Genomic DNA, 26,268 nt, shown 5'->3' with positions numbered 1-26,268 from the left:
ATATGATATCTCGTCTGACAGGAGCGTCATTCTGGTCAAATTTTGAATTATAATTTACCGTCTACAAGCGGACAGTTTTTAAGCTAAGCTCCCATATGAGATGGTACTCCTTACCTCTACGCTTCATACTAATATCATTTACAAACTTTTTAAACTGTAGTTTCTACCGTTACGTCACGTCGTTGCAGTTACCATTTCAAAACAGATACAATAACCACTGCCACCGGTTAATAGATGGCGCTACTACCGTAATTTAATTATAAATTTATGGCTTTTGATTCCATTGTATCTCTTGAATAACAATAATTATATAAAAATATACTTCAATCTAATTCATTTATAACCAAAAGTGTCCTATTTTTTTCATTTATTAACTTTTTTACCCAATATTGATTGTTGTATTATCTTTTAAATATATTCAAAAAAAGTAATTGTTTCATGTTACGTAAGTTTGTTATCTTTATTCAAATACATTTTTTCAATTGATCCATTTTTTTGTAATGATAATTCGATAAACATAATATTGAATTACCTGAAGACAATGCCTATTTTGCAGTATGTACTGAACAATTTAAATATTCAGTAATGAATTATTTACGTACATTTTTCAAAGGATAGCGCCAAAGTAAACGTCAATAAAAATATAGACGTTATTGTCTAAGAAAAATTATTTTTTTTTACTTTGGAAACAAAACTATACGCCTTCATTTTTTGAATAGAAAAAATGAAATTTAAAAAAAAATAATACTGCTCATGCCATCTATCAACTATATGACGTACACAAAACTAATAATAACAAAATCATTATTACAGGAATTATTAGTAAGTATTGTAATTGTTTGATAGATGGCGTAGTTCGGGATTTCTCATATATTTTAAGGAAAACTTTCGTATACATATCGGTATAATGTAAATATTGAAAGCTCTTTTTGAATTATGTGATATAATGTGATATTTCATTATGAATTCAACTTTGTTTCTTGTAGACATATCATGCATTGGTAATTTTAGAAGCAAAAAAAAAAATTTATAGCAAAAGTTCAAAAAATAAAATTTATAGCAATAGTTCAAAAGGAATAAAATAAAATATAACCTTTAGCTTAACTCGTGAAAGGTGACATGTCCTTTCTTCTTCTTTTATATGATTTATTCTCAATGGCCTTGTCGACTATTCTTCGATACCTACTAGGTAGACAACCAGCATTGCACGTTTTGTTATGTACAATAAAACAATGATATCGTAAATTAAAAGTTTGTTAATGAACTTTAAATCATTAATCTTAGTTTTTTGGGACTTGTTTTAGTTTTGTTTTAATTCAAATTTTGATATTTGACAAAAATAGATTTAATTAAATTTTTGAAATGTTTCTTTTGGAAAGAATTCATTGATAAGATAAATATATTATCTATAAAATAATAATTCACTTTGCTCCATTGATAAAAGTGAAGTGAAGAATTTTGTATCGAAAATGATGAGATTGGCAATTATATTTCACATATTTTCAGTGGTTTTGGGTTTACCGCAAAATGATGTAAGTATTTTTATTATCCTCATTATTTTATATTAAATAACGAGAAGAATAATACAGAACTGGATTAATTAGAAAGAGTATTGTTAATATTTGATTGGTAACGTATTAAATTTCTATCTAATCAATTTGTTTAACTATTTTTTAAGTCATACATCTTATAAAACACTCATTCCTGACCTGTGTAAACAATGGCGATGTGTGACGTCAACATTCCCGTAGTCTCTTAAAACCATCGCGCTGTTGCCGGTTTAACAACAATTAAGGGCAACCAAATTCGTCATATATCATTATTTTTATTATGATAATAGTAATTAAATTTGCTGTTTTAATCGATTTTATTATTTTATATTTGCATTTTCGTTCTAATATCAGTTTCAGACTGAATTTATTCATCCTAAAGAGAGGTTAGACCAACTTTTTTCTCGGAAATCAATAATAAACGGTAATGTTGCAACGCCGCATCAATTTCCTTATCAAGTGGGCATCTTCGTAAAAAATCCGTCTCAAACGGACTTTTGCGGAGGATCACTGATATCTTCCAACTACGTACTTACAGCTGCCCATTGTGTGGATAAGTAAGTAATGCAATATACTTTGTTATATTGAAGAAAACGTTAAAAAATTTACGTCAATTTTAGTGCTGTTGAAGTGACACTTATTTTCGGTGCTCATAATATAACGATCGTTGAAAATACTCAGGTTAGATTGGTATCCACAGAATTTATAATACATTCTGAATGGGACAGTGATAATTTTAACAAGAATGACATCGCTTTAATAAAATTACCAAATTCTATCAGCGAAACTACCGCTATAAAAATTATAACTCTCGCCAAAGGGACCGATACTTATGCGGAACAATCTAGTAAGAAAACTTTCTAAAATCAATATAATCATACAATTTCCCTACTAATTTCCAAATCTGGCAACGTTGTTAAAATCTGATTTCACTCAATGACGTAATATATAGTTTCGATATTATCTATCGCTTTTCAGGTGTTGTAGCCGGTTGGGGAATAACAGCAAACTCCCAAAGTGGCGTAACTCCAACTTTAAGATACATAACTCCGTATATTATCAGTAACGCGGATTGCAAAAACGTTGATTCGGGTTACGATGCCGTAATATTAGACACTCTCATGTGTACATCCGGTAAACACTTCATTATCGTCAAATAAAAGTTATTCTATATTTTCGACGTATATTTTTACAGGGGAAAGTAACAGAGGAACCTGTTCGGGTGACTCAGGAGGACCGTTAGCTGTTAACGGAATACAAGTAGGTATCGTTTCTTTCGGATCCGACGATTGCGAAGCCGGTAAACCGTCTGTATTCACCAGAGTAACGAAGTACGCCGATTGGATAATGCAAAATTCAGACGTACAATTTATATGATTCACGTTTTATCAAAAATATGTACCGAATAAATATTAAAATTGAAACGGTTTTTATTTTTGCTCAAGGTTAATTCCCCTCTACCATATCTTTTCATTCCTTAAATCGTTAAACAGAGCTATCTATTAAACGTTAGCAATATAACTATGTCTTCCAAGCGAATATTAAAAATATATAATTTAATTAATTATATTGGTGATCGTATAATTAGTTTACAAGCAATTAACAAATTTTCGTTTATAGGAAAAATATTTTTTATTGTAATAGTTATACATATGATTTTATATTTGGCAACACAGCACGAATACGTGTAGAATAATCTATTATTAGATTTCTATGAAAGAAGAAGAGTTTTTAAGGTTTTGTCGGTTTTGTTTTTGTGCTGTTATTTATGTTCGGAAGTTTCTTCTTTATATTTTTTTTATTGAATTGTTTCTTTTTATTATTTTATTAAATAAAACTGGACTACTTTCCATCGTGTAATTATTTTAATGAAAATATCGTTTAAAATGTAATTTTCTATTTATTTGACGGTGAGTAATACAAATAAAAATAATTAAACAATATAGGGTTCAAATATAATTTTATTTTTTCATCTAAAGGGATTTATATTGTTGAAAAGTAATTATTAGTAAACCCGTGGAGGTACATCTCTCTCTTGACATACAGGCTTGTCAATTGGAGAACTAAAAAATAAATAATTCGTTCATACATTAAACTATTGTTTATTACTTGAAATTATATAGGTGGAATCACGCCATCTTACATTATTACATGATATTACAGATTCCTATCTAATTGTTCTCCTATTAAATGACAACCTAACCATAGATGTCGCGTTAATATAATAGATCGAATTATGTTATGAATATAAGTTATATATCGTCTAATAGAGAGTAAAAATATAAGAATTCTACCTACCTTCCTTGTATACACGGTGGTACAAATACGTAACAATACATTCCAAGAACGTTAAAATATATATTTCCGATTTTATCCGCCAACGGGGAGTTTGCGGCCTTAAGACAGTTATAAAAAGCATTGTCGCAATCACAATGAGATCTTGAACAAAAAATAACATTATTATGTAATGTATTATTGTAATTTTAATTACTAACATTGTAATTAATCCTACTTTATGAATAGGGCAATGATCATGCATTCTACAGCATGCATCCACTTGTGGATTTTCTCCCAATTCCCAATAATTATTAGCAGTATTTCCTGGAAATAAAAAAAAATCGCGATACTTTTTTGTATATATTCAAATAAACGTAAATCACCTGGTCCGCACCATAACGTTTTTGGATACGTGAAACCTATACCATACATCACGTCACGAGTGGCTCTATCTATCCGCGGGGTCTTAGTACTATTATTACAGATTTCTACGAACTCGTTTACAAAAGCGTCGGGCATTTGTGTTTGTAAACTCTTATCGGAATTCGATAGTTTTTCTTGAATTTTAAATCTAGAAATGTATAATGAATACTTTAATTTCTTAATTTAATAAATAATTAAACTTACTTGTCAACGTGTACCAAGCAAAAATCGTCTTTTACATTTAATTCAATTATTTTAGACGCATCTGAATTTAATATAAAAGTGCTTTTAGATATGGCAACATGTATAAGCATAGAAAAATGTATTAATCCAGACAGTTCAACGACCTGTAACATAAATATACAGTGTCTACGCGAAAAGTGTTTATTCTTTTAATATGAGTTGTAATTTTATTTAAGTTATGTAAATGGTATAGAAATAGTGGTTTGAAAATATTCAGTCTCTCTTTAAAATAAACTAAATAAAATAAAGAAACCTACCATATTGATGCAGCACTCGAACTAGATGATTTCTTTAACTGGCTCAACTTTTTATAACTTGTACTTATTCCTATTTAACTATTATTGAAAAAAAAAATAATGTTGTCATAAAAAATAATAATGTTTGAAAATTAACGCGCGAAATAATATTTTTATTAAATAATTTACGAATTTTTAGTACTTTTCAATAATTTTCGTCTATTTAAATAATTAAATGATGTAAAATAATTACACATAATTGGTAAATTAAACAACAGATTAAAAAAACGACTATAATATAACAAACAAAACATGAAATTAGTCATCTACATCATCAATACGCGAAATTTTTATTTATCATAATATAATATTATTTAAAATGTTGTGGTATTGCTCTGCTATACTATTAAATATTAGAAGAAGAGAGTTTGGCATTAAAACGTGTTCAAAACACAATTGAAAATTCTAGGATTATTATATTTCCACTTGATTCCGTATAATTCAGTTCATATCCCAATATTTCATGCAATTTTTCATAGAAATAGATGAAACTTCTCTAGTTTTAAATGCAGTCGCAGTTTGACGACAACTGGCTGTAGCTGATTAATTTCTATTTTTGTTTGTTACACTGCATTTAATTTCACATTATTGCGTAACAGCGTATGAGGTGTGTGGATAACTTTTCTTTTCCGTCATATTAAATGGGAAAATGGTATTAAAACAACTTCTAAATAATTTGCTCCAGATTTATTAACAACAAACTATTAAAAATAGACTACATAGATATGTAATTAACCAGTCGATACTATACTATATAACAACTTTTTTATTTTAGCGAAATAATACTACGAATTTATATCAAACAATTTTCTTATCGATAAATTCAATTTCGCTATTTTATTAAATAATTCAACTAGATTGACATTACTGATGACATTAATTCTTAAATCGTCAAACGTGGTGACCTCTCACTTCTATTTATGTTACTATGTACCGAAAATAGGAGGAAACTATAGGTTATAAATGTATAAGTTGAGAATCTATCGATAGGTGGCAGGGGCGAGCCGAATTTTTTTGTTATTGTATTGTACATTATTAGAGTATTTAAACAGCGCAAGAATGAAACTTATTCAAATAGTTTTATATAGAATTATCTATTATATCTAATCTATTTGATTATATTTCTTCGGTAAGTTCTCCTATGTACATATAACGGAGTTTTCATTTTTCCTTTGATATTGCTTTTGTTGTGGAAAATTTTGTAACGTTTCGTAAGTTTATTTTAAGGTAGGGGCATTAAAGGTACATATTTTTCCGAAGGTCTGAAATGAATTTGGGAACATAAAGCGTCACCTTCCGCTTTCGTATAACCATTCCTGAAATTGAAAAAAAATAGGAATAATTTGGGTAATAATAATACGATGTTTATAATTTTGAGTCAATCCACTATGCATTATTTATTTTCTCAATGAAATTTGACTAAAATAAAAATCAAAAAATTGTTTAAAGAAGTATGTTTATTGCTATTGAGCATGTAACAAAATGTAGGCAACATATTATACATCAAGAACAATTGACAGTTCATAATTGTTGTAAGACGTTGCCAAGTTGAAATTAATTAGAAATATTCATAATAAATAAAAAATATAGGTGTATATATGCCAAATGAACTTCTTGTTTATGTGAAAATGAAAAAGTTTTAATAGAATATGCAATAATAAAGACAGTATTAACCATTTTATAGTTATTTATACATGACATGTAAAAACTTGGTAAGATTGTTAGTCCGGCAACGTTGTTAAGATAATCTGCGTAATAAGCTTAGACGCCATGGAGCCTCCATTTTGATATTCGCGTGAGTTGTTAAGTTTTTGTCATGAAATTAGGGTGTATGTGTCAAAATGATATGTTAAAACTGGTTTTTCGCCCTAAAAAGTGGTTGTTGGCATGAAGTAGTGCTAAAATAGATAATACCTATATTTAATGTTGATAATTTTGAGTTGAAATTGTGATTATGCGTTAACTGTTGTGTTTTTTGTTAGAGCTGATTTGGTGTCAGATGTAACTGCTCCTTTTTTCGAAGTTTTGGTCAAAGATAACGTAGTTTTAGTTTATAAGTGTCAGTTAGTGATCAGTGTAGTTGCCACTACCCGTTTTTTTAGTGGAAACAATGTCTTGTGAAGAGAAAACATTTAAAAACATTAAAAGGTTTATACCTGAAGTTATTTCCTTTCATGTAAGTATAATATATGTGTTAAAATGACAAATGAAAAAATTACACTATGTGACAAGCATTATACCGGGTTATAAACATTTCTCAAATAGTTTTATCATAAGTATAGTATTTTTTTGGTAAAGATAAATGGAATAAATGTTAATTATTGCATAATTTGCTATTTTCTAAGCTATAGATTAATTACTTTTCAAGGTCGTGCGAGTTTTCCGCTTTAAATGTAGAAATTATTAAAAAATACTGCAGAATAATTCATATAATATTAAAAATGTATACAAAAATAAAATGAAATGATTAAATAAAATAATATTATAATAGTCTGAATTTTCTAAAAATATTATTGACGAAATGTTCTTTTTTGTTCCACCTATCAACGTATTCCACTTCGGTGCCATTGAACCTTCCCGACCTTTCAAAATATATAGGACACTCTTCAAACTGATCTGAATAAAAACTAGAATAAACAAAATAAAAACTGAACTAAAACAAATAGAATTGTAGGTATCGTGAATTGTTTTCATACCTCTGCCATTGTGTGCATGGAGTTCTCTCTTTGAAACAGATCACTTGAACTATGTTGAAAAAGATGGCGCCGATCGTATTGGCGGTTTCCGTGTTTACGTTCTGTAAACATTTCCTAAAAGCCGCGTCGCAATCACAATGAGACCTAAAATACAAAAAAAAAATAAAATAAATCATATATTATATGAATAAAAATCCAGAAATTGATTAAACCAGTAAAAAAAGTTTGTACATCGCACAGGAACGCGATTAGTATTATATATAGGGTTTTCTTAACAACGTTGCCAAGCTTCAAAACTAGTATAGAGATAGAGGAATATATATTTTGATTTTAATAATAATTTTACCTGGTAAATAACGAATTATTACAAATGCCTTGTTTACATTCTCCTTTCGATAAAGATTTAGGACACATATCGTGCTCTCTACAACAAATATCTTCTTTAGAATGAAAACCCAAATCGGAATAATCTCTAGCTTTGTTTCCTGAAAAGAAAAAAATCGTGAAAACAACTGGCAACATTGAAAACGAATATAATTACCAGGTCCGCACCATTTTGTTCCCGGGTATATAAACCCGCCTTGATGCGGTGACTGAATACTCTTATTACAAACTTTTATTAAATTTTCTACTGATTCGTCGGACATTTTTCTTACTCTACGAGGATCGGACGCTAATAATTTGTCTCTAATTTTACCTCTACAACATAACAACTTCTCAAATAACAAATCTAATATTGACATGACTACACGTCATCTGTCTGTTGCGTTTGAAGGCAGTGAACGTGTTAAAGAATATAAAGATGGTTTCTTTTCCATTAGAAGTTGAAAACACTCTCAATTTATTTATTATTCCACGAGGAAGAGCTAAGGATTTCAATTATTCATTGGAAATACGTATTTCAAACAATTTCTTAGGATATTTTAATTAATTATTTTCAAATTTTCAATTTGAAACTCACCTATCAACTTGCACCACGCAATAAGGGGATTTTGTACTGAGTTCGATCATTTTGGACATACCGAAATCCGATATAAAAACGGTACTAGAAATGGCAACATGTATCAGCAAAGAACATGAGACGAAACGAGTCACTCCGATAAACTGTAAAAAAAAATACGAAAATTATAAACGAATTTTATTTCTATACGTCAGTTGTTTAAATTAAATTAAAGAAAATACAAAAATTAGGTGATCTACATTCCCAAATATACAGTGTTGTATTTTGATAAAAAAAATATGAATAAATTTAATAAAACTCACCTTCATGCTTTAACACTGATTGCGTATCCTGAAATAACGATTTATTATCAATTTTTTCATATAAATTCTTCTTCATTAAATAAAAAAAAACCGCATAGTATGAATAATAAAGAGATTTAGGTCTGGATTTACCATCCGACAACGGAAAAATAAATCCCCAGCCACAATTTCAAAGTATTTCAATGTAAAACTGATCGATATGTTTGCGACTTGGATTTAAATAAAAAATGATTAATATATACCAGGGTTTATCCCTTTTACTTTGTCCCAGACCCATATTTAAATAAAAACAGTTATTATCACAATATAATAAATAGATTTATGTCTAAAAACGTCCTTTAAGATAAAACGTTTTGTCAAATTTGAATCATATCCATATATCCGGATATACCACGAAACTGGAATTAGATCTGGCAACAGTGTATTTTTATAAATATCACCATCCTTAAGTTTAACGAATTTCGGTGCTTGTAAAACAAAAATTAGTGCTACCAACAGGGACGGTTAAAAAAATTCGGGATTTAACCATTGGGTATGAGCCGCCCCTGGCCTTCACAATGTCAAACACACGTAATCATCCATTAAAAATTCATTACGTTCCAATGTGTAATTTAGAAAATATATTTAAACATAAATTCTAATTTCGCAACTTTAAATGCCTATAACTCAAAAACGAGTCGTTTTATTATGTTATTATTATTTTCACGTCATATACTCACTCCCGAATTTTTTTGCATCAAGTCCCGGACACCCTGGTATAAATCAGCTGTTCGATAAATTTCATCGTTCAATAATAGATGGCGTTATTAATTTTCCGAATATTGTATAATAGAATGTCATTTAAACTTATTGATTAACCATTTTTTTATGGAAATTATGAATACTTACAATTATTAATTCGCACAATTTATTATTATTATGGAATTTAAGAAAAATTTTGATCAAACTTGATGTTTATACAACAAACTGGTTCACACTAAATCGTCCTTCATCAACTTGTTTATAAGAGCAAAATATTATTGATTTTGATATATATATAATTGAAATATTTGCAATGCTAATTAAAATTCTTTGGTTAACAGTCAAATTTTCCAATCGAAACCGCCATTTTGTAATAAAACAACATACGAGAATCGCGGATAAACAATTCACAATATAAATAAATAATAATTGCATTTAGATACGAAGAAGAATCAGTTTCATTATATAACTATATGTGTATAATTAATAAAACAGGTTTATTTGCAATTACAGTTGCTAAATCTACTTATACGATAGGTATTACAAAACATTGTACGCATTTTTACAAATTGACATTCACAAAACCAACATTCAATTCCCTACTTTTCACATAACCCAGATTATTTAATATTTTTCTTAGTGTAGATAGATTGGTTTAATCTTAAATTGCTACACTTTATATTCTCTCTATAAAAACATATGTTTCAAAACTAACGTCAAACATTGGATTCTTTCGATTCGGTGTATTGAAAACAGAAATTCAATATCCCCAAAATCGATTCCAATTCATTTATATTAGAATAGAATAGAAAAATTATCCTTATAAATAATCGATTTGAGATTTCCATTCTTATCGATTCGTTTAGATAAAACTGTGAATACAGAATCGTGTATAATCGTATAAGATCGTTTATTCATATACATAACTATAATTGTTTAATGGTAGACGATATAACCTAACTTTATTAGGTTCGTATTTTTATTTATTCAATCGGAATATAATGAACTTATTGAATAAAAAAAGTCGTTGATAGTATATTTAAACAAATATACTATCAACAAATATTTCTAATTTTATATATAATTCAAATTACATACTACGCTGAATCACTTTCAAATATTATCTATTCTTAAATATTCACCATTTCTACGTAAAAATATAATTTTTTCATTTTAACTTACCCTAATAAATTTCCATTTGGGTTAATATGAATTAACAATCACGCAACGTGCTAAAAGGACTGTGCCGTATTGATTTGGTCGCTTAGGAATTTTTCGAAAGGGAAATAGAAAATTCAAATAGTTTCCCGTGTACATATGCAACCTTTAATACATATGTATTGATGTATAGGCAACACTTTTAACTTTTCGTCATATAGTAGTTGTATCTTATATTTTAATTTATGAAAATTGTTTATACCGGATGAAATATTTGATATGGGTATGGTTGAAAATGATATTTTAGGTTATGTAAATTCATTTCCAAAATAATTGTACAAAAATTATTTTTAATTTCGATTAATAATCGAAATAGAATTTAATCGATTCGGAATGTCATTTTATAAAAATGGAGTTCAGTTTTATATTCGTATGAAAAATGGGGTCAAGTGGAGTAAACCAGGTAGAGGCTTAAGAAATATATTTAAATATATACATTGATTCTGGCTTAACATTTTATAAAAATATTCGTTAGTACAAAAATAGGGTCGAGTGGGGTAAAACAGGTCAGGCTTAAGAAATATATTTAAATATATACATTGATTCCGGTGTGACATTTCATAAAAAGATTCGTTAGTACAAAAATAGGGTCGAGTGGGGTAAAACAGGTCAGGCTTAAGAAATGTATTTAAATATATGCATCGATTCTGGGTGACATTTCATAAAAAGGTTCGTTAGTACAAAAATAGGGTCGAGTGGGGTAATACAGGTCAGGCTTAAGAAATGTATTTAAATATATGCATCGATTCTGGGTGACATTTCATAAAAAGGTTCGTTAGTACAAAAATAGGGTCGAGTGGGGTAAAACAGGTCAGGCCTAAGAAACATATCATCGATTCCGGGTGAATTTTTTTAAAAATATTAATTAGTACAAAAATAGGGTCGAGTGGGGTAAAACAGGTCAGGCTTAAGAAATGTATTTAAATATATGCATCGATTCTGGGTGACATTTCATAAAAAGGTTCGTTAGTACAAAAATAGGGTCGAGTGGGGTAAAACAGGTCAGGCTTAAGAAATGTATTTAAATATATGCATCGATTCTGGGTGACATTTTATAAAAAGGTTCGTTAGTAGAAAAATAGGGTCGAGTGGGGTAAAACAGGTCAGGCCTAAGAAACATATCATCGATTCCGGGTGAATTTTTTTAAAAATATTAATTAGTACAAAAATAGGGTCAAGTGGGGTAAAACAGGTCAGGCTTTAGAAATATATTATCAGTATATGAATGAAAATTAAATTAACAGGAAGTTAAATCCAATTTCTGGCTATTTAATTCAGTACATTGGAACGAAATAGTGGATTTGAAACTAAAATATATAAAGCATGTTTTGAAATTAATTTTTGATATTTAAATTTCGAAAATTATCATAAGACCCTTGTAATTTGATACAATGAAACTCGCTCCACATTCTAATGTTTCATACAGTGCATTAATTTCATATTTGGCTCGTATTCCGAACACCTACTTTGGGTACTGTGGCCTACATGACCAATTTATAAACTAAATTTCATTCTCGAAGTTTCTCATCTACATTAGAAATGAATTTAACAATAATTATTATAATTTTTTCAATAGCTAACAAATGTATACGTTTTCTACGGTGTATTACATCAAAAATATACAAATCTAGACAGCGTTTGACTTACACATAAATTTTAAAAAACTAGATGGCGCTGTTGGCACAATTTTTTGTGAATAAGTCACAATGACCTTGAAAGGCTATTCAGACGACTTCCCGGTGAGCTGACAAGTGTCGAATCAAATATCTGGATATAATTTAATCAAATTTTGTGTAGAAAGGTATCAATATTCACCGATATACGAGGGTTTTATAAAAAGTTTATCGATATATTTGCACAATAGTTGAGTATTCAACCAGATCTGACCCCCAGCGACTTTTTCTGTTTTCTAATCTAAAATTTTCACTTGAAAGTGAAATATTTTGAGGTTATATAGGTTAAGTATTGAGTGTATAGACTTGAAAGAAGACTATACGTCGGAAACTATTTAACCAAACCTCGTATATAGACGTTTTTCATAAAAACGGCGTTAACAAGCATTTTTATTCAAAACTGAATCCACAGATTTTTAATAGTGTATAAAACAAGAGAGAAAGTAACCATATCTATATATTTCCAACATTTTTTTAAGCTAAATTTCTTGTTGAAGAACGGTTTAAGTGTAGATGATCGTCGAATTGTTTTCAATCTCACTAAATAATCCAAGTGAACGTTACTTATAGTCCGTGAGATGGGCTGGAAAAAAAACATTCATTATCATTGGATCAGAAAAAGTACGCATGCGCCAAATTATAGACACATCATTATAATGGAATAAAGATGTTTCTAGATAGTTTTAAAAATTTCTGGAATGATCTAGAAACTTCCAAAATGAGTGCAATTTAATATAAACGATTTAAAATGATCCAGAAATTTCGTTATTTAATGACCATACCTCGTATATGGTGATTAGACACGTATATACATGCATTATTCAGTCATTTTTATCGTAAAAATAAAAATTGTATTTTGAACAATTTTTTTTGTCCACTATGTATATCCCGATACATCATAATTCATCATAGTAGTTTTTGTTATTAATTAGAGCTGCAAATGACCAAAAAAAATTTTTTTATATCTTCGAATATCAAGTATTTAAATCTATATACTATTTTGAAAATCTGGCAACATTGGAAAACTACGAAATACTGGTTATATGACGTGTACTTATGACGTATATGACGTCTACTTACTATTGTATATTGGGTGAATGAATAAATTTATATGAAGTGGATGATTTAAAATACTGCTCGTAATAATTTTTGATTCATCTCCCGTACTATCAGCCTTTGGTTCTTCGGCTCGGTAGTATCGGAGGTCAAGTTCTCGCTGTTCTTCATTTATCGGTGTCGCTCTACAGTTGACGGTAGAGAAGAAAAAAAATACTCGCGTTAACCAAAATAACGGTAATAATTTTCAAAAAAGGAATATATTATTTTCAGTGTAGGTATTTGTGAATTATGGTGTGTTGCGTTTTTCAATAAATGATTATTAATTATCGAAGTAAGTATTCAAATAAAATATGAAAAAAAAACGTGAGGTCGTTACGAGGGATGTCGATAATGTAGTTTAAGTGGGAAGATAATTTAAAATAAAAATTCAACGCTCTGTTTATTCAAAAAAAAATATGTTCTATGTAAATGTATTAATTATTCCCATTTCCTAAAATAGTTACATCTAATCGTATACAAGGTGAAGTCAAAAAAAAGGACGAAAATTCTTTTTCGAATCTTTTAAATCGAATTCAATAAATTCCTCACAAATGGACCTCGAAAAATATGACATTTTTCACTATTTCAGTATTAATTATAATTTTTAATCGAAATTATATACTTCCGTTCAATATTTTTCAAATTTATTCAAAATATAGTTAATATCGCCCTCTAGCGTGTTTATTATACATTAGGTAACTTTGAAATTAACACTATTATATTGGCGGGGAAAAACTGTTTTCACAAAGACTAAATTTGTAATTATTTATCAATTAAACCTGAAGTTACGATTATAGAAAATAGTTCCCACTCTCCCCCATTCGTTATTTGAGAAGATAGAACGAAATTTGCACCAAATTTTTTGAAAAACATGATTTTTTTTAGTTATTAGATTAATTTTCATTTTTTAATCAACAAATCTCTTCAAATGTAATTTAAAAAAAATAATTAAATTAAATCTTTTTTTTTAATATATTTGTTAAAAAAATAATTTTTTTCCATACAATTACGTAAACTGTAAAAAAACGATAATTATAAACTTTTTTTTGCGGTACCTCGTATTTACGCTTGAAGATGCAGGAAGTATAAACAGCGTTACCTTTACTAAAATTGTTTTATTAATACACCTATTTTTGTTTCGGTTGAACGGTTTAAGCACAGTTCAAGTTGCTAAAGGCGAGCATTAAAATTACTGACCTATATTCAGAAAGTCGAACGAATTCACAACTACATATCTGTTTTTATACGAGGGCGATACAAATAATGTAATATAAAAATTTCGATATTCATAAAACAACATCACGTTTAAATCCTACGATATATTTTTTTAATTACATACGTCGTTTTTCACGAACGGTTCAATAAATAATGGTTGTTGACTTATATTAGAAAAATATACTTTAATTAATCAAAATAAAAGAAAACAAAAATGGTATTTAAAATTACGTTAAAGCACGTTGTCAATATATGTCACCTGTCATCGAATCGGCTCTACTTCGTTCCATGAGTTGGATACGAGAAATCATATTCCAACCGGATGGGTAGGCAACAAACAATACTGCCACGTATTACATTAATATATGCTTTACGTATTTTTGAATATCGTAAACTATAATTTAAATATTTTTATAAAGTTGTTATTTTTTTTAATTTCTATAAAGGTTTTTGAAAGTTTAGAATGATATAATTTAACATTTTATTATATTACCAAACGAATGACAAAAAACCATAACTGCCATCGAATACGTCACCGATTTGTATGTCATAAAATGGCGTCTAGCATTCATGGAATTGAAGAAGCCGCTTTTAGACGATACACAGATTCTATATTGACCTTGACTTATGTTAAGCATTTTTTTTTTAAATATTTTCTAATTTTACAATTATAAAACAAAATTAAAATTGTAGTTGGTTTCATTTATAAAATACTTCCATTCTTTTACGAACTTAATACGCGCTGTTGCCAAGTCAATTAATTTTAAAATATGTTTCTTGGAAAAAATTTAATGATTATTCGATTTCATGATTATTTTGACGGATTCAATAAATCAGCAATGCTAAAAATTCCATTTTTTTTTTCAACTTTCACCACAAATAAACCGCTGTAGCAACTTTCCTCCATTAGATCCAATTATTTGTTTCTTGTAAACATTCCAAAAACCTATTCATGTTTTCAAGTTGCATTTTTATGTTAAAGTTCAATCCTAATGAACTTTCCCTACGTAATAATTTAAAGTATACCGTGTTAAGCTTTGTAAACTATCATTATATATCCAATTATTTTTTTTTTCTACATTTCTTTTACATTTTAAACAATATATATTAGGAAGAGTAGGTCAACAGACCGAGGCAAGGTCACATATTTCGACCTTGACCAAGCCCCATATTATCAGGCGTACCAATGACGGTTATACCGTTAATTTTACACCTACAATCAGACGTACCGGGTGTCTTTTATAAATTTATGTATCTATATGTACATAATACATATTCATCATTTTAATTAGAAATTAAAAACTGTGGGAAACAAATTTCACTATGAGTAATTTAAACATACGAGAACATGAGAGTTGATTTCGCTGACAGTTATTCCTGTATCAGTTTACGCCGTTTAATGTTAAATTAGGTCAAAGTACGATAGAGAGTACAGTGGTGTGCGGATTTTTACGAGGGGATAAAAATTGATAAATATATTTTTTTCAAATTTATTAATCTACGTACAGGGATTGTTGATTTTAATTTTGCTATACAAAAGGATTATCCTGTTCGGAGGCATCAAAAATACGTATATAGGGTAGTCAAACGATATTACTTTCAAAAATATATATGACAGGGACTTCAAATGAGATCGCGATGAAATCAAAATACGTACAGGGATTGTCGAAATTATTTTTTTGTGAATGTTGATTTTCAAATTTATTTTTCTGTTAATAAAAATTTACGAAAATCAACTATACCAAATATACAGAGTATTTAAATGAGAACGAGTTGAGATAATTTTCAAAAATACGTACGGGGATTGTTGAAATATTTTTTTTTTGTAAAATTTGATTTTCAAATTTATTTTTTTTCTTGGTGAAAATTTTGGAAAATTAACTGTATCAGGTATACAGGGTGTTCAAATAGATTGGAAATGAGATAATCCTCAAAAATACTTACGGGGATTGTCAAAATTGTTTTTTTTTTGTGAATTTTGATTTTCAAATTTATTTTTCGATTAATGAAAATTTAAAAAAATCAATTGTATTAAGTATACAGGGTGTTTAAATGAAATCGACTTAAAATAATCTTAAAAAATACGTACAGGGATTGTCGAAATTGTTTTTTTTTGTGAATTTTGATTTTCAAATTTATTTTTCGATAAAAGAAAATTTAGAAAAATCAATTGTATTAAGTATACAGGGTGTTTAAATGAAATCGACTTAAAATAATCTTAAAAAATACGTACAGGGATTGTCGAAATTGTTTTTTTTTTGTGAATTTTGATTTTCAAATTTATTTTTCGATAAAAGAAAATTTAGAAAAATCAATTGTATTAAGTATACAGGGTGTTTAAATGAAATCGACTTAAAATAATCTTAAAAAATACGTACAGGGATTGTCGAAATTGTTTTTTTTTTGTGAATTTTGATTTTCAAATTTATTTTTCGATAAAAGAAAATTTAGAAAAATCAATTGTATTAAGTATACAGGGTGTTTAAATGAAATCGACTTAAAATAATCTTAAAAAATACGTACAGGGATTGTCGAAATTGTTTTTTTTTGTGAATTTTGATTTTCAAATTTATTTTTCGATAAAAGAAAATTTAGAAAAATCAATTGTATTAAGTATACAGGGTGTTTAAATGAAATCGACTTAAAATAATCTTAAAAAATACGTACAGGGATTGTCGAAATTGTTTTTTTTTGTGAATTTTGATTTTCAAATTTATTTTTCGATAAAAGAAAATTTAGAAAAATCAATTGTATTAAGTATACAGGGTGTTTAAATGAAATCGACTTAAAATAATCTTAAAAAATACATACAGGGATTGTCGAAATTGTTTTTTTTTTGTGAATCTTGATTTTCAAATTTATTTTTCTGTTAATGAAAATTTAGAAAAATCAATTGTATCAAGTATACAGGGTGTTTAAATGAAATCGACTTAAAATAATCTTGAAAAATACGTACGGGGATTGTCGAAATTATTTTTTTTTTTCTGAATTTTGACTACCAAATGGATAAAAGAAGCGATATTCATCATTTTTAGATAAAATGGATCTCAGTTATGTCCTACAGACTATTTTGAAAATCATTATTTCGACGTCAGCTATCTTAATACTTTGTACGTTCGAATTTCCCACAATTCATGGTGCCGCCCTTATGGGAGAGGGTAATGGTAAAGTGAGAAACTTGACGAACGTCTCGGCCCCTTATTACGATTACGAATTTACGGATAGTCAAGAACTAGAAGAAGAATTCGAACCTGTAAGCAACTTATAGGTAGAATTTTATCCAAATAATTCGATAAAAAAAATTTCAGGAAACGTCACAACATAGTAGATCCGAATCGGAAGACATCCCCGATCCTTCTCCATTAGTTTTACCAGGTTATAATCTACCTGACAATATATTTAATGAAGGTAAACCGTTTTACGGCGAGAAAGACCCTTCGACCGGTAATATCGAGTTCAAACAGAAATTATCGACAACAAAAAGCGAAGAAGATTTATACGATTACGTAGACGACGAACCCAACCCAAAATCCAACATAGATCGAAAAGACACAAACTTCGGCAGCCATAGACCCAACGACGTAAACCAATTGATACCGAATTTCCACGATTTTTTGAATTTGCCGGTAAAATACAATTCGGCCAAGTACGTCTACCCTCTGATATCAAGTTCCTACGCCAGCACCAAATACCAAGGGAGCTTAAACAAATTACACAACCACAAAGACTACCCCAGCAAATCAACAACTAAAAAACCGTACGCGAACCCCACTTACCGCTCCACCGAGAAATACTTCAAAGTAACTTATAGTACAACAACTCCGACAACCACCACGACCCAAAAAACAACGACGACAACCACAAAACCAACCGAAACCACCAAAGTCGTTAATCTATTAGATACCGGAATGGGCGTCGATTTTTCCGGCGATTTCGAAGATTATTACGATACAACTATGGAAACTACCAGTAAAAAAACGATTAGTACTACACCGGTCAGTACCACCACCACAACCACCACCACCACGAAGAAAATATTGAGTTTATTCGAACAATTATTCGGCGAATTCGACGAAACGACCAAAATATACAGCCAACAACCCCAAAAGGTACCAGCGCCCACCGAACCGTATCCGAACTACGATTACGAAGATACCGACGATAATATAGCGGTAGAAAGTAGACCAGAAGAAGATTTTAACGTGGAAACGATAACCACTGTTAAACCGATCGATATGACGACCGATTATACCGAAGAAACGACGTCGAAAGTAACGTCTTTGCCTTTAGGAGATAACCATCTGACGACGACCGATTACGAACCGTTCAAAAATCGCGAACCGATCATAGTGGCGACGCAGAATTTGAGAGAAAAATTGAACGGAGAAAAAGTGGCACCGAATCGCAACAACGTCCATATACCCCACGGACAAGACACGGTTTCGTTGGTATTAGGAAACCGACAGAACCTCGACGGCGGTTATTACGGTACCGCCGTTAAAGAACGCCCCTACGACGCTAACCCTTTCAGACCTTATTACGGAGATGGTACGACGAACGAAAACGACAAGGAGATCACCTTGAAAGGCAGCATTTCCTTTCCTTCGGAATCGGAAGCTTCTCTGGCCATCGGAGTACCCGTCGGTACGAATAAACAAACGCCCGGACAAGTGCTCGACGAAAAACTCGATCCGGACGCTGATTCGGAAAAGCGAAAGAATAAAATCGTTTTCCCGTTCGATAATCGGGATTTGGTGCCGCCGCCGCCGCCGCCGGCGCCGGCGAGAGAATCGATAACGACGGGGAATAATCGAGAAGTTTTGCAATTGAATTCGAGTCCGTTACTTCATCAATTACCCAGCGATCTGACGCCTCCTAGAGAACAGGAAGCTTCGAAGAGACCTTACAACGGAAGACCGCCCTGGGATCCGAGACCGGGACATTTTCATAGCGGTAAGTCCACCATTGTCACATTTTGAGATGATTCCTTGTTTCTTCTGCATTCCCGAATCACCAGGTGCCGAATCGGCTCGTAAATTGGGAAAATCCGCCCTCGTTGTAACCTGTACCTTCGGGTATCCTTCTGGTACACCCCAACCGCTCTATTCTTCGATCTTTCACGTGTCCTCCGATCCTTCATTCGTTTTTATCCCTCCGAAAACTTCATCGGTATGCTCCCTGTATCCTTTCTGGTATTTATACGCTTAATTCGCGACACGCTCGCGTAGTTTCGTTTCGCGTGAAAGGTAGAAGAACGCGGGAATGTTGGTTTTTCCTAAAACGTGTTACGAGAGATACCGGAGAGGATTAGATCGGATTCAGGTGATTAGAGCGAAATATTGTTCGAGGAAACGATCTAAAGATGAAAAATGTCGTTAATTTATGTGATAGATGGATAGTTACGTCATTTTTTTTTTTTTGGTTTCCGTTTGACCAATTGGACAAATCGTTGTTTTTTTATCGAAAATTTTGTTTTTGTAGGCAACCCCGAGTATAATCGTCCGCCCCGTCCGCACTCCGATACCGCCTACAAACGCATAGACAATTTGCCTAATATTTTACCGCAATTTCGACCGAATACTAGTAAATACCCACAAAATTACCACGACAAAAAATTGAATCGTCAACCTTTATTGGATAGACCGTCGAATAGGCCGATCAGTTTCTTTGAAAAATTGCAACCGCCTCCTCCGCCTCCGCCCAACTTTCTCGCGCATAAAAATATACCGGCGTCGAGGAACAAAAACACGCCGCCGATTAGAGCGAATTTGGAAGAAAATTTAGGTTAGTACCATCGAAAAAAACACTAATTCTGTTGTATTTTTTATACGCTACCAGTGAAAAGTTTTTTCCCGCCTCATAAAACATTCAAATTTCGCTTTTACATCGTTAAACAACGATCCCAAACGTTCCTTGAAACTTTCCAAAGAGTTTTTGGTATGAAACAAAAGGAAAAATGGACTGAAACTGATGATTTGGCCATCGGAGTCGCCAGACCTTAACCCCATAGAGTTTTGGCCCAAATTGGACAAAGAAGTTAGAAAGCGGTGTCGTACTACCACCTCACATCTTTAGAATATCCTGAAAAACAAATGGAAACCGATTATTTGACAGAATTGTTACAGAAAGTGTCAAAATTCTTTTCCTCTTCAGTGTATTTTCTGAAGTAGATGTCCAGGTTTCGTACCGTCTCCTGGGAGGTCTAGTTGTTGGTCTTGGTCCATCATTCTACGGATTTTTTTTAATTTTTGGCGAACTACAGTTGGGGCGAAAGCTTTTCACCGGTAGCGCACGTTCAAACTTGTCAATTCCTCCACGAATCCATAAATATCCCGTGGGGATGTTTGTTTAATTCTGTTGTCTTGAAGGGAAACATTCCGAAGATGGAGTGGTGAGCGAAGATCAGCCCGGTATGTATCAAACTCCCCCCCAAGTGAAATTGGCGAACCGAAGGGCCGATTCGGACGTAACCGAAATAGAAACTTTGCAAATGATACAAGCGAAAACTGCCGAAAAAAGAAATAAGGACGTTTTATCTCGAAAATCGATAATTAACGGCGTAAAATCCGATTTTGATGATAATACGGAAAAAACAATTTATAAAGTGTATCCCGTCAATTCTTCTCCAGTCAAAATGGACGTTATTGATGATAACAATAAAAAAGAAAGCGTCGTCATAGGTATGTCGATTATGCAACGACCCTCGTATATTCAATATCGATGAACGTCGAAACTATATAGTCCAGTCAAATTAGACAAGTTAAACGTTAAGTTTTCCGCGATTTTTAGCAAAACTGTGAGTTTTATCACAAAAATACCCCAGACAAAAATTGTAGAGCATAAAATTATCTACAAAAAACGTATCGATACTTTTTTTCCTACGAGCCACCGTTTATGAGATATCACGCTTCAAAAATGTATAAAAGTTGTATTCGTCATAATAAACATGTGGACGCAAAGTACATACATACATACATGCAAAATCGATCTTTCTCAAATTAGACAAGTTAAACGTTAAGTTTTTCGCGATTTTTAGCAAAACTGTGAGTTTTACCATAAAAATACCTCAGACAAAAATTGTAGATCATAAAATTATCTACAAAAAACGTATCAATAATTTTTTTCTTACGAGTCACCGTTTCTGAGATATCGCGCTTCAAAAATGTATAAAAGTTGTATTCGTCATAATAAACATGTGGACGCAAAGTACATACATACATACATGCAAAATCGATCTTTGGCAAATTAGACAAGTTAAACGTTAAGTTTTTCGCGATTTTTAGCAAAACTGTGAGTTTATCACAAAAATACCTCAGACAAAAATTGTAGAGCATAAAATTATCTACAAAAAACGTATCAATAATTTTTTTCTTACGAGTCACCGTTTCTGAGATATCGCGCTTCAAAAATGTATAAAAGTTGTATTCGTCATAATAAACATGTGGACGCAAAGTACATACATACATACATGCAAAATCGATCTTTGGCAAATTAGACAAGTTAAACGTTAAGTTTTTCGCGATTTTTAGCAAAACTGTGAGTTTTACCATAAAACTACCCCAGACAAAAATTGTAGATCATAAAATTATCTACAAAAAACGTATCAATAATTTTTTTCCTACGAGCCACCGTTTTTGAGATATCACGCTTCAAAAATGTATAAAAGTTGTATTCGTCATAATAAACATGTGGACGCAAAGTACATACATACATACATGCAAAATCGATCTTTGGCAAATTAGACAAGTTAAACGTTAAGTTTTTCGCGATTTTTAGCAAAACTGTGAGTTTTACCATAAAAATACCTCAGACAAAAATTGTAGATCATAAAATTATCTACAAAAAACGTATCAATAATTTTTTTCCTACGAGCCACCGTTTTTGAGATATCACGCTTCAAAAATGTAACATGTGGACGCAAAGTACATACACGCGTACAAGCTTACGAAAATTCAGTTCGTCATCTTGAACTCCGGTCCAGCTGCTTTTATACAGCAAATACCAAATGAACACCGCCGAAAATCGATCTTTGTTTACTTTAAAACCAGTTGTCTGACTTTTTTCTTCGAGTTTAATGCAAAAAACAACCAGACTGGTACTTTGACAATGAAAACTGGCGCTGCAGCTGAGGATTCGCTTGTCGGAGGTTGAGGTTTGGATTAATATGGAGTTCGGACTCTAAGCATACCATGAAGATAAAAATTCGACTCATAAATGATCAAAGGTTGGCTAAAAACTTGGACAGTTTAAAGCATAGAAGAAAAATCGTCGATCTACCACGTCAAATGCTCTCCCGAGCTATCTATATCTATATAATCCCGTGCAGATGTGGTTCGCAAACACCAAACTGGTCTACAGACGCTTTTTTTTTTCGAACAATTTTACTTATTGTGACTTTATGCGTAACCAAATGTCTAAATTGACCGGACTATATTTTAATCGTTTATCGGGATTAGAGGGGAATTTAGTAAATTTGGCAACATTGCGAATATCGCCGAACGTTTTTTCAGGGACCGTTTCCGAACGACCGTTGCCGCCTTCGAAAATCAATCAAGATTTCGAAATAATTTTCGATCCTAAAGATCGAAACGACGATCCCATATTGAAACCCCATAAACCAGCGATTTTTCCCATTAAATCCGATTTTCCTTATCCGTTGGAACGGCCGGGATTCGAATCGAATTTGAATTTAATTCCGGTTCCGGAAACGCCCACGAAAATCGATATCGATTTAGATGATCGCGATTATTTTTCGAATAATCAATGGAATACCATCGATGTCTACGAACCGAAAATTGTTAATGGACAAAAAATAACCGGTAATTATAATTTTTTTTTTATTTTTTCTATATAATTATTTTTGGTGCTTTGAAATTTAACTTTCAGAGAATTATCCACTTTCAGCGTTTTTTGCTCTCGATCTAATAATTGTCGATTTGTTGTTGTGTGATTCGGGTTTTAAAAAATTCTCTCTGCATTCGATTTTATTTAATACCGAAAATTATGTTTCTCAGTGTACATTTTGACAATATGATATATATATAAATTGGAACGAAATTTTCCTCAGCTAGATTACGAGCGTTTTCGTTGTGGGATTGTGGTAAAATTAAACATCAAAGTGTACTAGTTCTAATATATTTCCGAGTTTTCGAATACTTAAATAAAATGGCGGAATTTCGAATTTCGTTTCGGTTTTGAAGATTTTGATAATGAATATTCAATTTTTTTTCTTTCATTTCGATTTTTTTCCAAATTTGAAAACTGAAAATTACTTTTCTCAGTGTACACATTTTTCCGATTATGATTTTCAGTGGTGTGAATCAAGTTTTAAAGATTTTGATAATGAATATTTAATTTTTTTTCTTTTAATTCGATTTTTTTCCAAATTTGAAAACTGAAAATTACTTTTCTCAGTGTACACATTTTTCCGATTATGATTTTTAGTGGTGTGAATCAAGTTTTTAAGATTTTGATAATGAATATTTAATTTTTTTTCTTTTAATTCGATTTTTTTCCAAATTTGAAAACTGAATATTACTTTTCTCACTGTACACATTTTTTCGATTATGATTTTTAGTGGTGTAAATCAAGTTTTTAAGATTTTGATAATGAATATTTAATTTTTTTTCTTTTAATTCGATTTTTTTCCCAAATTTGAAAACTGAAAGTTACTTTTCTCAGTGTACACATTTTTCCGATTATGATTTTTAGTGGTGTAAATCAAGTTTTTAAGATTTTGATAATGAATATTTAATTTTTTTTCTTTTAATTCGATTTTTTTCCAAATTTGAAAACTGAAAATTACTTTTCTCACTGTACACATTTTATCGATTATGATTTTTAGTGGTGTAAATCAAGTTTTTAAGATTTTGATAATGAATATTTAATTTTTTTCTTTTAATTGGATTTTTTTCCCAAATTTGAAAACTGAAAGTTACTTTTCTCAGTGTACACATTTTTCCGATTATGATTTTTAGTGGTGTAAATCAGGTTTTAAAAATATAATATTCAATTTTTTTTTCTATTTATTCGATTTTTTTTCCAAATTTGAAAACTGAAAGTTACTTTTCTCAGTGTACACATTTTTTTATCATTCTAGAGTGGGGGTACTCGTAAAATTGTTTATTTCTGGGTTTTTTTCAAGGTCATTGCTTTGTTCTCAATCTAGTTTTCGATTTTTTTCTATATTCTATACGGAAGTGATATTTCTCAGTGTAATAATTTTTTAGGAATCAATCAAATTTCAGTTACTTTAAAAACACACACCGACAAACCAATAGCCGTGGCTTATACACCGACAGAACCGAATCCGGTAACGAATAAATACTCGATGCCTAATTACGGTTCGCCCGTTATACCGGAAATACGACCGAGCGAAACGAACAAAGTTTACACCGTGAGTGCAATCATGCACACCAACCATCAAAATGGCGTCGTTAATAATCCTATAAATAGAATGGACGTAATTTCGAATCACAAAACTGACGTAGATCTTCCCGAATATCCCAAATTTGAATTCGAAGCTCCATTTCAGGTGAAATTAAATAAAAAAAAAATTAATTATCCTTTTTGAAATTGATATTTTTTGTCAGGCTAGTGTTAAAATCGACAATACGATGTCGGACGCTCAAGGTTGGTCGATAGTACGAAGCAAAAACTTCACTTCGACGGAAGCGGCCGAAGAAACAACGTTGCCATATGCGACGACTAGTGAATTCGATATCGAAAATTTCAAACCGCAATTAGAAGGTGGTTTCAAACCGATTCTCAATTTTCCCGAGGATGAAAAAAAATTTATCGAAACTAAGGTTAACGATAGAGACGAATGAATTTAAAGGAAAATCGATAGTGTAGATAGTAAATTTCTTTTTGTATACAATCAATGACGTAATTTCCGGTATCTCTCATAAATAGATGGATATATTGGAATTTTTTCACGCCAATAATCTTCTTAGTAGATATTATTCATTACAGCGTTGTCAGATTTAAAAAAATTTCTTGTATATGAGAGATTTTGAATATTGAATGAGTAGATCGGTGATTACAGTGTTGTCAGATTTGAAAAAATTTCTTCAATTCCAATAATTTTATATTTATGAAAATCAATTGTATTGAAAGTGCGAAAGATTTGAAAGATTTTTGTGAGTTAAAGGAAAAGTCTGGCAACACTGGTTGATTGTATACGTAATAATTTTGGTGATAGGTGGGACACGTGACATTTTTATTTCAATTAATACGTGATTTAGTGCAATAAAAATGTCGATAATTTATTAAATCGATGAAAAATGTATAATTTATAATAATTTCGGACATTCCTACGGATATTTATTAGTGTAAGTATTTGAGGTTATGTTACAATAATATTAATTTAAAAAAAATATCAGATACATTAAAAAATGATTCAATTATTTTTTTTTTCAGTTAATTGTAGTTAAAATTTTGAAATTATTAAAATTTTGAGTATTTTTTTTGGTTTTATTTAATACCTTAACAAGATGTCGTCTGAAGTTTACAATGACAGTTACAATTGCTGCCAATATAAAAATTGACGCCCCTGATGGGATTAAACGGAAAT

General features: G+C 30.6%; 4 protein-coding genes across 8 annotated transcripts; 2 read left to right on the top strand and 2 right to left on the bottom strand.

The window, feature by feature from the left end:
- Positions 1-1,439: 1,439 nt before the first annotated feature.
- LOC130894906 (brachyurin-like) lies at positions 1,440-2,974 on the top strand. Its single transcript, XM_057801940.1, has 5 exons — positions 1,440-1,532; positions 1,905-2,107; positions 2,171-2,397; positions 2,529-2,684; positions 2,746-2,974. The coding sequence occupies exons 1-5, from the start codon at positions 1,470-1,472 to the stop codon at positions 2,925-2,927; spliced, it is 831 nt and encodes a 276-aa protein (XP_057657923.1). The 5' UTR covers positions 1,440-1,469; the 3' UTR covers positions 2,928-2,974.
- Positions 2,975-3,430: 456 nt separating this feature from the next.
- LOC130895415 (uncharacterized) lies at positions 3,431-4,805 on the bottom strand. The gene is made up of 6 exons (XM_057802673.1): positions 4,751-4,805; positions 4,455-4,597; positions 4,211-4,398; positions 4,046-4,151; positions 3,849-3,989; positions 3,431-3,613 (listed from the first exon to the last, which is right to left on the bottom strand). Exons 1-6 carry the CDS (start codon positions 4,751-4,753, stop codon positions 3,556-3,558), a joined length of 639 nt encoding a protein of 212 aa, XP_057658656.1. The 5' UTR covers positions 4,754-4,805; the 3' UTR covers positions 3,431-3,555.
- Positions 4,806-5,457: 652 nt separating this feature from the next.
- On the bottom strand, positions 5,458-10,761 carry LOC130895414 (group 3 secretory phospholipase A2-like). Of its 3 annotated transcripts, none has more exons than XM_057802672.1 (7): positions 10,672-10,761; positions 8,749-8,776; positions 8,447-8,589; positions 8,027-8,184; positions 7,832-7,970; positions 7,486-7,629; positions 5,458-6,105 (listed from the first exon to the last, which is right to left on the bottom strand). In XM_057802672.1, the coding sequence occupies exons 2-7, from the start codon at positions 8,752-8,754 to the stop codon at positions 6,012-6,014; spliced, it is 684 nt and encodes a 227-aa protein (XP_057658655.1). In that variant the 5' UTR covers positions 8,755-8,776; positions 10,672-10,761; the 3' UTR covers positions 5,458-6,011. The 3 variants fall into 3 exon arrangements, with proteins under 3 accessions (XP_057658655.1, XP_057658653.1, XP_057658654.1); XM_057802670.1 differs by having other exon boundaries at positions 5,458-7,416; positions 10,672-10,757; XM_057802671.1 differs by lacking the exon at positions 10,672-10,761 and adding an exon at positions 9,637-9,902 and having other exon boundaries at positions 5,458-7,416.
- On the top strand, positions 6,460-26,158 carry LOC130895413 (uncharacterized). Of its 3 annotated transcripts, none has more exons than XM_057802669.1 (8): positions 6,460-6,965; positions 17,729-17,946; positions 18,002-19,646; positions 20,175-20,477; positions 21,062-21,373; positions 23,204-23,512; positions 24,923-25,227; positions 25,286-26,158. In XM_057802669.1, the coding sequence occupies exons 2-8, from the start codon at positions 17,734-17,736 to the stop codon at positions 25,520-25,522; spliced, it is 3,324 nt and encodes a 1,107-aa protein (XP_057658652.1). In that variant the 5' UTR covers positions 6,460-6,965; positions 17,729-17,733; the 3' UTR covers positions 25,523-26,158. The 3 variants fall into 3 exon arrangements, with proteins under 3 accessions (XP_057658652.1, XP_057658651.1, XP_057658650.1); XM_057802668.1 differs by lacking the exon at positions 6,460-6,965 and adding an exon at positions 13,600-13,770 and having other exon boundaries at positions 24,941-25,227; XM_057802667.1 differs by lacking the exon at positions 6,460-6,965 and adding an exon at positions 13,600-13,770.
- Positions 26,159-26,268: the final 110 nt, after the last annotated feature.

The sequence above is a fragment of the Diorhabda carinulata genome, chromosome 6 (assembly GCF_026250575.1).
Source record: "Diorhabda carinulata isolate Delta chromosome 6, icDioCari1.1, whole genome shotgun sequence".
NCBI classification, from domain to species: Eukaryota; Metazoa; Arthropoda; class Insecta; order Coleoptera; family Chrysomelidae; genus Diorhabda; species Diorhabda carinulata.
Note: the sequence above shows the minus strand (reverse complement) of the source record. Positions and strands in the feature narration are given on the sequence as shown.

What these genes read in the sequence shown, in the direction of transcription:
- LOC130894906 (XM_057801940.1), top strand. Translation starts at nt 1,470, where the DNA reads ATGATGAGATTGGCAATTATATTTCACATATTTTCAGTGGTTTTGGGT. An exon ending in TGGGTTTACCGCAAAATGAT is followed by an intron (nt 1,533 to 1,904) that starts GTAAGTATTTTT and finishes TTCTAATATCAG; the next exon opens with TTTCAGACTGAATTTATTCA. An exon ending in TACTTATGCGGAACAATCTA is followed by an intron (nt 2,398 to 2,528) that starts GTAAGAAAACTT and finishes ATCGCTTTTCAG; the next exon opens with GTGTTGTAGCCGGTTGGGGA.
- LOC130895415 (XM_057802673.1), bottom strand. An exon ending in TGCTTGGTACACGTTGACAA is followed by an intron (nt 4,399 to 4,454) that starts GTAAGTTTAATT and finishes ATACATTTCTAG; the next exon opens with ATTTAAAATTCAAGAAAAAC. An exon ending in AAAGTAGGATTAATTACAAT is followed by an intron (nt 3,990 to 4,045) that starts GTTAGTAATTAA and finishes TTTTTGTTCAAG; the next exon opens with ATCTCATTGTGATTGCGACA.
- LOC130895414 (XM_057802670.1), bottom strand. An exon ending in TGCGTGGTGCAAGTTGATAG is followed by an intron (nt 8,185 to 8,446) that starts GTGAGTTTCAAA and finishes GTTATGTTGTAG; the next exon opens with AGGTAAAATTAGAGACAAAT. An exon ending in AATAATTCGTTATTTACCAG is followed by an intron (nt 7,630 to 7,831) that starts GTAAAATTATTA and finishes TTTGTATTTTAG; the next exon opens with GTCTCATTGTGATTGCGACG.
- LOC130895413 (XM_057802667.1), top strand. An exon ending in ACCGGGACATTTTCATAGCG is followed by an intron (nt 19,647 to 20,174) that starts GTAAGTCCACCA and finishes TTGTTTTTGTAG; the next exon opens with GCAACCCCGAGTATAATCGT. An exon ending in AAAAGAAAGCGTCGTCATAG is followed by an intron (nt 21,374 to 23,203) that starts GTATGTCGATTA and finishes ACGTTTTTTCAG; the next exon opens with GGACCGTTTCCGAACGACCG.